Below are 10,966 nucleotides of genomic sequence, written 5' to 3'. Positions count from 1 at the left end.
ATGCAGGGAGAAACATTGCCACAAAGGATTAGGAAAACCCTGAGGTACTGATGCCTTCTCAGGGTGTCCTGAGCTCGTGTTACCCACAGCACCCTTCTCTGCAGAGGGATAAATGTGTCAGCTCTTGGGGTGCACTGCAGTGACTGGGTACAGGCGCCTTGTCCTGGGGTGATGGCATTCCCTCACTGTTGCTGATTCACTGGAGCACTTCCCACTCAAGTAACAGCAAAGAAATAACAGGAGAAGAAATATCAAATGAAATGAGAACAGCAGTGTTGGGGGTTGGGGGAGTTTTTTACTCTTACCCTCAGTGGAGAGAATTTTTCCCATTAGCATGTCAAAGTAACTTGGCCAGGCAACTCCCTGGTTTCTAATAGTTCAAGACAAAAGAGGGGGTGGGGATGAATAGCTGTAAGTTGCTTTATTCTTGCTTGCTTTGTCCTTGCGAGGAGCCACTCGAGCTGAGCTCCTGGGCCACTCGAGCTGGTGGGTCCGAATGCAGAGGAGAGAATTTCTTTCTTTCTCCGTGGTGCGACCAGGCCCTGCACTCCGACACTGCTACAGCTTCCTGCTTCTGAGAACAGCACTGAGAACCGGGACACAAACGGTGAGCAGAGTTTTCTTTTCCTTCACCCGTCTCCCACCTGGGACAGCCCTGTCGCTACCACCTGCCTGCTCCTGCAGTTCCCGCGACTGAGAAAAAAGCCACTCCACCCCCCGCTCCACCAGGACCCTGTGGCCTGACTGGACAAAAGGACTGAGACTGCGTTTCGTTCTGTTTGTCACTGATCTGTTCATAGCTGATGTTGTTCTTGTTTGTCTTGTAGATATATCAGTAAAGAACTGTTATTCCTAAAATCCGTACCTTTTCCCTGAGAGTTCCTTAATTTCCAAATTGTAGTAAACTGGGAGGGAGGGAGTTTTTCACTATCCATTTTGGGAAAAAACTCACCTTTTCCTTTTCTGGCAATACTGCCCCCTAAACCAGGACAAGCAGTCAAAGAAATAGCATTGAAGTAAAGTCTCAGCAGTTTCTACATTGGAACAGGAGATCAAGGACAATCTTCTTGAAAGTCTTCTCACTGTCACCCAAGTTCTTCACATTGCATCACGCTGTTGGAGACACCTATGTTCTCTGTGTTCCTCTTCTTACTTGCTTTCAAGGTGCCCAGGAAGTATTGAGCTATGAGCAGTTAAGCTGCTCTTAGCTAAGGCAAGCCGGTTAGAGCACAGGATTCCCACAGGATCACAGCCTCCTTCATGCATGCACCTGCTCCAAAATGGATACTCCAGGGGCTGCAGGTGGATCTCTGGCATCCCTGTGAATTTCCACGGGCTTCAGAGGCACAGCTACCTCACCATGGCCTTTATCCTGGGATGCAGGGGGGACTTAGTTCTGGTGCCTCAAGCACATCCTGCCCCTCCTTTGAGTGTCTGCACAGCAGTTCCCCTCATATGTTCCCACCCCTCTCTCTGAATGTTGTTGTACACGAGTTATTATGTTCCCCTTCTTAGATATCTTAACCCTAGACTGTTATCACCATTTCAGATGGGCTTAACCTTGACCAGAGGCATGTCCACCATGGAGGCGGCTGGAATTGTCTCTGCCAGATATGGGGTAAGGTTCTGGCACCTTTTCACAGAAACTGCCCCATGTCCCCCACAAAAACTTCCACTACCAAAACCTGGTCGTAAAATCACATAAAAATGGGAATGGATTCAGATTGACAGAGAAGAGGGTCAGATCCTGTGTTCGGGAGAAATTCTTCCTGGTGAGGGTGGGGAGGCACTGGCACAGGATGCCCAGAGTAGCAGTGGCTGCCCCTGGATCCCTGGAAGTGTCCAAGGCCAGGTCGGACAGGCCTTGCAGCAAGCCGGGATAGTGGAAGGTGTCCCTGCCCATGGCAGGGGTGGGCCTGGCTCATCCTTAAGGCCCCTTCCAAGCCAATCCATTCCACCATTCCGCAGAATGATGGCTCTGAGACAGAGACATTTGGTGACAGCATCACCCCAACTCCCGTTTGCTGCAAGCTCTGATGTCAACCAGCACCATGGTGACACGAGCGTTGCTGCAGTGACATGAGAAGGACCACTGTGACATTGGTAGCCCCACTGTGACACAGCAGCTGCCACAGCTGCACCTCAGCTCTGCGTCCCAGGTGACTGTAGCCAGTCCTGCCTCGCCATGGACCTGGTGACACGCCTCGTGCGTACTCTGCTCCTGCTGGCCCTGCTGCTGGCAGGGGCCCCCTTCCCAGGAGTGGCCAAGGAGCTCTGCCCACAGCCCTGCCACTGCCCACAGCTTGGGCGGTTGGACTGCCGGCACACCGGCCTGGCCACCGTGCCCCTGGCCAGCCGCCGCCAGGCCCTCGCTGTCCTGTGAGTCCCTCTGTCCCACAGACCCCTGCAGCTGCCCCTCCTTGGCTCCCTGGTGCTGCAAACCCCGTGTGGGACACCCAGGGCACTCCCTGGCTGGAGACTGGGGGGGTTTGGGGGCCCCAGCTCAGCAGGAGGGTGAAGCCAGGCTGGGCACACCGGGCCTTCTGCAGGCAAAGCCCGCTTACAGCTCAGCAGCTGAGTGGCAGGGAAATGGCTTTTCCTGAGAGGGGCCGAGGTCTTTGGTTTCTTTGCAGAGATTTCACTGGCAACTCCATTGCTGCTGTTGGAAAACGAGTCTGGAAGAACTACCCATGGACTGAGACCTTGTAAGTGCCCTGCAGCATTGCAAATGTCGGGAGTTTGGTATTTTCCGTCCTTTGCTCTGGGGTTGCAGCAGCAGACCCAACACCACCCGTTTCCATTGGAATTGAAAGCAAGGAGGGGTGTGAATCACCAGGGCTTCCCAGAATGGCAGGAAAAGGCCATGAGCCGCTTCCCTTGCAGCCCAGGACACTGTCCCTATGACTGTTTGCCCAGGGATCAAGCTGTGGTCAGCTTCAGCCAGCCAGCAGCAAATACCTGCTCTGGCCAGAAATGGGGACGATGCCAGCAGTGACCCAAAGGGATGCTTCTGTCAAGCTGCTGCAGGAGACTTTCCCATGACAATGCCATTTGCAGCTGGCCAGTGGCCACTGTCACAATGTCCCTGTGTCCTCTTGCAGAGTGCTCAGGGACAATGAGCTGCGGGAAGTGAAGAGCCATTCCCTGGAGGGGCTGTTCCTGCTGAAGCACCTGTAAGCACCGTGCCCTGCCCACGGCCAGGGGCTCCTGCCTGCCCCTCCCTGGGGCCCTGCTGCTCAGCCCCTCTGCAGCCATGGGCATGAGGCCTTTGTCCCTGCTGGCATCAAGACTACAGAGGCAAGCAAAAGCGACAGGGCAAATGGAAGTGACATTTGGTCTTCTAACTGCAACAGGGATTTGTCAGGCAATGAGATCCTGTCCATTGAGGAACGCGCTTTTGAGCCACTGCCTTTCCTGAAGCTTCTGTGAGTGATCAAGTTCCTTTCTGTTCTTCTTAGCACAGTCTTTCCCTTGGGCACAGTGTTGGAAAATGCTCCTGCTCTTTTCCTCACAGTCCCTAAATGTGCCCTGCTCAGAGCCCAGCTTAGCTGCAGAGGTCAGTGTTGGTGGCTGGAGAGCCACACCAGGGGGACACATCCCAGCGGGGTTACCACACAGATAGCAGCCATCAGAGCAGCCAGTTCTTGCAGCCTTGGCTGCATCCTGGGACAGAAATAGCCTCAGCACTTGTGCCCTTCACTTCCCCTCCTGGACAGGCTACAGACAATGAGAAGGCGGCAGTTTCCTCCCTCTCCCACCTTGGATTTGCACCTTTCCTACCAAGAGATGCTGCTTTGCCCCCTCTTCTTGTCTGAAAGGCCTGATTGCTTTGTGTGACCTCCTCTTTCCCCAGAAACCTCTCTGGGAATGGCCTCACGCAGATCCACAGCGGCACTTTCCAGGCCTGGCATGGGATGCAGTTTCTCCAGGAGCTGTAAGTGGCCCCAGGGCTAAAGGCCTGGCAGGACGAGTCTCTGCAGGGTCTCTGCAGGGTCAGTAGGCAAGAGCAGCTTTGCCCTCTGGAAAGTCCTGATTGCACCCGTGGATGTCAGCTGGGGAGCACCAGGAGCATGCAGCTCGAAAGGACCATTCCCCTGCCCTGCTCATCTCCTGCAAGGCTTCCTTGAAACCAGCCAGGCCATCCCCACGTGCCCGGCACACGCAGCTCACGGCCTTGCCATCAGCCCTGACAGAGCTCTCTTGTTTCTCAGGATCCTCAGCCATAACCCGCTGGCTGTCATTGATGACGCCGCCTTCTTCAAGCTGCCCTCGGTGACTTCTCTGTAAGTCTTGGCTCCTTTGGAGCAGATCAACAGAGATGTGTGTCTCTCTCGAGTGCCCTGTACTCAGGAAAGCGGCAGAGGTGCAGCAGCAAACCTTCCTCTTGCCCAGCCTGAATTTGCTGGAGACAAAGCTATGCCTGGCTACCCCCTTGGCAAAAGCCAAGCAGTGCTGGTGTGTCCCCAGCTGCAGAGCTACCCAGGAACTGGGACACAAACTTTCAGGGACGAGAGCCCTTGCAGGTCTGGGCCCATGGAGAGGCCGTGGAGCTCTGGCAATAAACTGCGCTCCTACTGGAGTACTCGTGCCAGCAACTGGAGGCTCCTGCCTCCTTCAGAGACTCCAGGTGCCCTCAGGAGAGGGAAGCAGGAGGGTCGGGAGAGGGGCAATCCTTTCTGGTGGCATCTGTCTGCCACGAGAGCTGCAGGATTGCCCCCCTGGTTTAGAGCAGGGCAAGGCAGAGAGAAGCTGGGCTCCAGAATGGCTTCTCTTTGATCAGGCAGAAGTGGATGCCTCTGCCAACAGCACCACGATCATCAGGGCCCTGGGCTTGCTCTCAGAGCAGAGGTCTGGCAAGGTCACTGGAGAATTTAATGAGGTCTTTCCAATGCTTGCAGAGACCTGAGTGCCACCCAAGTGACTCCGCAGACGCTGCTGCTGCTCCTGCAGACCACATTGAGCCTGGAAACCCTGTGAGTGTGTGGGACACAGTCCCAGGTGCCAGTAGGCCCTGAGTGCTGGGACAAGGGCTCTGCTTGGGAAAGAAATCCATGTGCCACAAAGCCAGAAGAAGCCCAGTAAGCTCAAGAATGGCTGCTTCTTTCTGGGAACTTGCCCAAACTCAGCAGCTCAGAGGCATAGTTTCACCTTTTGGATGACTTGCTGCAGGTTGCTCAAAGGGGAGTTTGAACTGCAGGCAGGTGCATTTGTGTGTCACATGGTATTTTGGGAGCAGTTCCACTTTGCAGGATACAATCCCCTTTGGAATGTTTTGCATTGGGAGTGAGGGGACTTTTGCAGAGCTGTGGCACACAGGGAAGCACAAGCCCCATGCGTGGTATCCGTGTGTTCCCTGAGTTGGGCTCGGAGCCATGGGTTGGGTGGCCAGCACTTCCTGCAATCCTGCCCTCTTGTCTTTAGCCAAGTGCCCAAGGAGGTGGCCTGCTGCCTGTGCCAGGAGCGTCCCCTCTCCGAGAGCCCGTGCAGGAGCATCCAGTTCCTCTGCGAGAAGCTGTGCAGCACCAGCACCCCTCAATGCGGTTGGTGTCCAGCGGGGCTGGGGGGGAGCTCACATCTGACACTTCTCTTGAGCCTGGGGAGAAGCTGCAGTACTGCTCTGTCTTGGGGGGTCCTGATCTCCCCTTGGAGTACAGGACTTGGACAAAACACCTCAGGTTGAAAAGTTCCTGGGGGTTGTGTCACATGGTGTCTGGAGAAGGAACAGCTCACTGGGATGTGCACTGCCCCAGTGCAGGGAAAAGGCCCGGGCCCCCATGTTCTCTGCGGGGTGAACACCAAGCACTGTTAACCCCTCGCTGGCCTGTGCAGGGGCAGCAAAGCAGCATCTTGCTCTAGGTGGGCACAGGGCAGAGAACATCAATCTACAGCAGGGCAAGGCTGCACTTCTGCAAACACATAGAGCCCCAGGTTTCTAAGGTCCCCAGGGAGCTCAGTTCTCTCACTAGCTCAGCCCCAGGTTTCCCATAGCACAGCCCCAGAGCTCTGTTGCCCTTTGAAAATGTTTTACATGCTGTAACAGCTTGAGCTACTGCTGTTGATGGGAATGGCTGCGGAGTAAAGGAGGATAATGGGATGGATTGAAGGGGTCTTCTCCTCTCCACAACACATCCCCCACTCTGCTCTCACACTGCCTGGCCTTGAGACAAGCTCCTGCTGCTCGGGGTAACCTCTGAGCCTGTGTTTGTGCCGAGCCGCTGATCTGCTGTCTTGGTGTTCCCCAGCTCACACAAGTCTGGTACAGACACGGGGAGAAATAATGGAGATGGAAGAACCCAGAAAGCTGAACAGGAGCCCAGTGTTGAGCCTGAAGCCCAAGGAGCCTTCAATGGGAGATCACGGAACTGTTACACTTGCGGTTGCCCTGACCCTGAGCACTGAGGGTGATGGCAGCGGGCTGGAGAATTCCAGGACCAGTTCCTATCCCCCAAGGCATCTCTTGGGGCACAAAGGGAAAACAAGAGTTGATGACCTGAGGACCAAGCTCAAGAAGAAGCTGCACAAGGCTGAAGGCATCAAGACTGTGAAAAGCATTGTCCCACATCATTCCCAGCCTGCCAATCTGAAGTATGTGCTGGAAAAGACACCCTCAAGCTGGGATCACAGGCAGCAGGATTCACGTTTAAACTGGCAAGCACTGAACCCTTGGGATGTGGCTGGTGGATTAAACCCCTCTCATGACAAGTCTGGAGATAGACACCTCAGAGATGAGGTGGAAGATCAAGATCCAAGGCAGAACTATGTCAGTTCTCACAAACAGCCAAAGAAGGAGGACAGCCAGCTTTGGGTGGGACATAATCAGCTTTTCTACGAGGTCTTGAGCCCTGTGAAAGCAGAGGGAGAGCCCAGAGCCACCGCCACCAAAGCTGAGCAGGGTCTAAACAGGAACCTGGATTTTCTCTCTGACCCATTGGTTCAGAGCCACCCCTCTGCCAGCAGCAGGGGACAGACCACGGCTGAAGGGGTGCATTCCCCTCTAGGAGGCCACCCCCAGAAGATCCCTGACACCACAGAGGATGAAGGCTCCCAGTTTCTTAATAATCCTTGGAGACCTCAAAGTCCAGGCTTTGAGCCAGTTCCAGGAGAGTCCTTCGAAACCACGGTCAATCATCACCTGCGCTTGCTGGTGCCAGACAAAGGCCTGCAGAGCTTCATGGCTCACATGGAGCAAGCTCTGAGGATGGACTGCAGCCTGCCCCAGCTGAAACAGGCCTGTGCCAAGATGGTCTCAAAGACCGGGCTGCTTCTAAAGGCACTCAGTGAGAGGCAAGAGAAACAGGGAGCCTCTGATCACATGGACCTGTGTCGTCAGCAAGAGAATATGCCCGGATGCATGGCCTTGGGGGAGGGAAAGAAACTCGTAGGGAAGGTAGGAGATTGGCTGGGCAGTACTGCCCATGTCCTTGTGGGCAGGGAAGAATGAAGGAGTAATCCTCTCACCATGGTGATCTCCTTTCCTTTTCTCTGAACAGAAAGCAGAGCACTCAGTGGAAATGGTCAAGTTTGTGGTTTTGTTATCTCTCTTCGTTATCCTTGGTGTGATGCTGAAAGTCTTCTTCCATGTAAGCCAATATCTTGCTTCACACACAGCTGTCTGTCTTGTAACTGGAGTGCCCAGGTGATGAGCCCCAGGTGCCCCTGCAGATGCCCCTGCACATGCCGGGGACCACAGGAGATGTTTTTCCAAGCCTGGAGCTTGTGGCAGCTTCCACAGGACCTGGCTCAGCAGGGTTCAGCCTGCCTGGGGGAAGCTGGTCCTGCCTTCTGTCCCGACTCTGCCCAGCTTTGCTTTGCTCTCCTTCCTTCAGCCACACAGCAATGAGAGCTTTCACCCTCCCCTGTTTGGCAGAATATTACAGGAAAACCAGTGTTACAAATCTCCCATTTTCTATCCCCAGACATGCCTTGTATCTTCTAAAGCTGATTCTCAACCCGGCCACACCAGGATCTTGTGCCTGAGAAGGTAACTGCTGCCTGCCCATGGCACTGCTGTGGCACCAAGAGTCTTTGCTGTGCACAGAAACTCCTCCTGGAGCCCCGCAGCCACGCAGGTGCTGCTGCCCAGCACTGCCCTGGCTGTGTTTCAAACACATGGTGTTTGGGGGAGCCCCAGGAAAGGGGATCCTGAACTCCTGAGGCAGGAGCTCCCAGCCCAACCAGCCCTTCCCATGTCGGTACTGGGATGGATGTCCTGGGCTCCGATGTGGTCCCAAATTTCTGTGAGCACAAGCAATACCTCTCTGTTCCCAGAATAGTCTTGTCTGCTGATGGCTCTGCCCTGTTTTTCCCCACTCTGTCCCCACAGTGCCTGGTGAAGAACTCACTCCCATCCTCTCCAGTTGCCTTTTGCATCCAGGGCTCATTCCCAGCTACTGCAGCCGTTGCCATCCCTGCTGGGGCTCCCCACCTTGCTTAGGCTCTGCTGACACACCCTCCTCCGAGTAGGGAGAGGTGCTGGCACCTGCTGCAGCCCCCCCTGGCCAAACCTCCCTGCTTACGGACTGGGTGTAGGGACCTCTGGGGATGTGCTGTACACAAGCCTTTTTCTCCCATTGACCCTGCACACGGCATTGCTTTGCAGCCCTGGAAATGCCACTTCCCAACTCCTGCAGCGGCTGCTTCCCAGACAGGGCAGAGCACAGGCAGCTCTGCTTAGCACAACCTCCACGACCAGCTGCCTTCTCTTTTTATGCCTATTCTCCCTTTCTGGTTTTCTCAGGTTCTGTGTAAAGCTGCCGGAGAAAGGGAGGAAGGATAACAAGGAGGCACACGATGTGGAGCAGAACGGGGCAGGGTGCTCCTGCAAGTGTTGTCCTTGTTGTGGCACTGTCCATGGCTCCTCCCAGTGGTCTTCCCTATTCACGAACTCTGAATTGCCGTGGATTGAACGCATCAGGGATGCCTATGAAGCGCAGAGAGAAGCATCCCAGGAAGAGGCATAGTGGGAAGAACTCAGGTGGAAGACTTTCAGGAAGAAGATAAAGGCATGCCGAAGGTTCTTCACCTCCCATTTTAGTATAGGAACTGCTGAGGCTTTCGTTGGACGCTGTTTCATTGGCTGTTGTTATTTCCTTGATGATTTTTGCTTGGCTGTAATTTTCTTTCTGTCACTGCTGAGGGATGGTCGGACGCTGCTGCAGGCACCACGAGGTGGGGACACCCAGCCAAGGCATCAACACCTCGGGGTTTTCCTTATCCCTTGTTGCAATGTTTCTCCCTGAATTCAATAAAAGCAAAGTTTGTCCTCATTCCTCCCGGTGTTGCTGATGTATTTGTAAAAGCAGTTTCGCTTCTCCCTTTTGGCGTTGGTCAAATTCAGTTCCAGCTGGGCCTTTGCCTTTCTGTCTTCCTCTCTGCATGCCCGAGGAACATCCTTGCTGTCCACCTGCGCTGCTGCCTTTCTTGCAAAGCTGTAAATTCGGTGTTTTCTCTAAGTCCCAGCCAAAGCTTCCTGAGTGCTGAGCCGCTCTGCTTCCTCACCAGCTCGTCTTTGGGCACATGAGCATGGCCTGTTCCTGCCCGCGCCTTCAAGGATTTCTCCTTGCACAATGTCCAGCCTCCCTGGATTCCTCTGCCCCTCAGGACTGTGTCCTCAGGGAGCCTCTCTGTTGTTGCATGGCTGGACTGACTCACCCTGGGCAGCCCTTCCAACCTGGATGGACCTTTGTTTACATGGTCATTGTTCCCACTCCAGAGGCCCAGAGCCTCCACCGCGTTGTGTAGAGGGAGCCGGGAAGGTGAGATGGGCCAGGGGAGGATTCCCCTGCTGCCTCAAGCACGGACCTCTTTGTATTCCTCCTGTCTTTTGGGTCCCCCTTCTGCCTGCTGGCAACAGTCTTGGGGATCCTCAGCTTCTTGGCTGTGTCTGTCTGGGACATTTGTCCAATGGCTTCTTCAGAGTGGCTCCACCTGTCCCTCTCCCTGACACTCATTATCTTTCCACTTTCCCTTTCAGCTCTCCCACTGGGCTGAGCAGAGCATATATCTGGTCAAACCTGACACAGGTGTTATTCCTGCCAACCCCAGTGCCAGTGCCTGACTCCAGCATCCCTGTAGTGTTTGCCCATTCCAAAGAGGCCTTCCTGGATATCTCTTTGGATCAGTGCAAGAGGCTTTGCAGTAGTGCTTCTAAAACCTCCCAAGGCCCCTGTAGCTTTCCACAGTCAAGACTTCTGTGTTCCAAATGTCTCCTGCAAGCACAAGAGCTCTGGAGGGTTGGTGGGAAGGGGAATGACTGGTGTCCTTCTGCAGGGGCTGTGGCACTGGTGTCCCCAAGGTGCTGGCTTGGAGCTGCTCAAGGAGCCCTGTCCACCCTGCACCCCTGAGGTTTTCACCTGCTCCTCCTTCCCTTTGCCCTCCCTCACATATGCCTAGTTCCCAGGATGATGGTTGTATGGTTTTTATTCCTGATGCCCCTGTGCACCCTGTGTGAGCTGGACTGAGTGGTGGCAGAGAGCCAGTTTTTGGTGGCCATAGGAACCCCTGGGACATGAGCAAAGTGTTCTGGGCTTCTTTGAAAATCTGTGATGGAGAGGAAGAAATACGAGGCAGAGGCTGTAGAGCAGGTGATGTCATGTACCATGTGCTTCCCACTTTTCCTCATCTCTCCAAATCCTTCCCTTCCAGTGTGCTTTCCAGGCTCTGCCCTTTTACAGCCACTTAATTCAAGCCCAGTGTCATCCCAGCATGCTGAAGGGCGTAGGAAAATCTCTTTCTCCACATCCCAGTACCCTGCCAGGTACAAAGCTCAGGCAGGGATTTATTTTCCTGGGAATCAAGAGCCTGGCAGATACTTTTAGTACAGGCAATGCCTGCATTTCCTCTTCAGCTTTTGTTCTGATGTAGGAACTGCTCATGCTTTCCTTGGAGGCTGCTGTTTTGGTGGCTATATCCCAGGATATTTCCTTGGATCCCAGTTCTTTAGCTGTTGTTTCCTTCTCATTTACTT

The 10,966-nt window shown here is 54.4% G+C and overlaps 1 protein-coding gene across 1 annotated transcript; it reads left to right on the top strand.

The window, feature by feature from the left end:
• Nucleotides 1–2,404: 2,404 nt before the first annotated feature.
• On the top strand, nucleotides 2,405–7,640 carry LRRC37B (leucine rich repeat containing 37B). Its single transcript, XM_033078689.1, has 9 exons — nucleotides 2,405–2,705; nucleotides 3,102–3,173; nucleotides 3,354–3,425; nucleotides 3,854–3,934; nucleotides 4,212–4,283; nucleotides 4,899–4,973; nucleotides 5,422–5,540; nucleotides 6,243–7,387; nucleotides 7,491–7,640. The coding sequence occupies exons 1-9, from the start codon at nucleotides 2,590–2,592 to the stop codon at nucleotides 7,638–7,640; spliced, it is 1,902 nt and encodes a 633-aa protein (XP_032934580.1). The 5' UTR covers nucleotides 2,405–2,589.
• Nucleotides 7,641–10,966: the final 3,326 nt, after the last annotated feature.

The sequence above is a fragment of the Catharus ustulatus genome, chromosome 23 (genome assembly GCF_009819885.2).
Source record: "Catharus ustulatus isolate bCatUst1 chromosome 23, bCatUst1.pri.v2, whole genome shotgun sequence".
NCBI lineage: Eukaryota > Metazoa > Chordata > Aves > Passeriformes > Turdidae > Catharus > Catharus ustulatus.
This window is presented reverse-complemented; position numbering and strand designations above follow the sequence as displayed.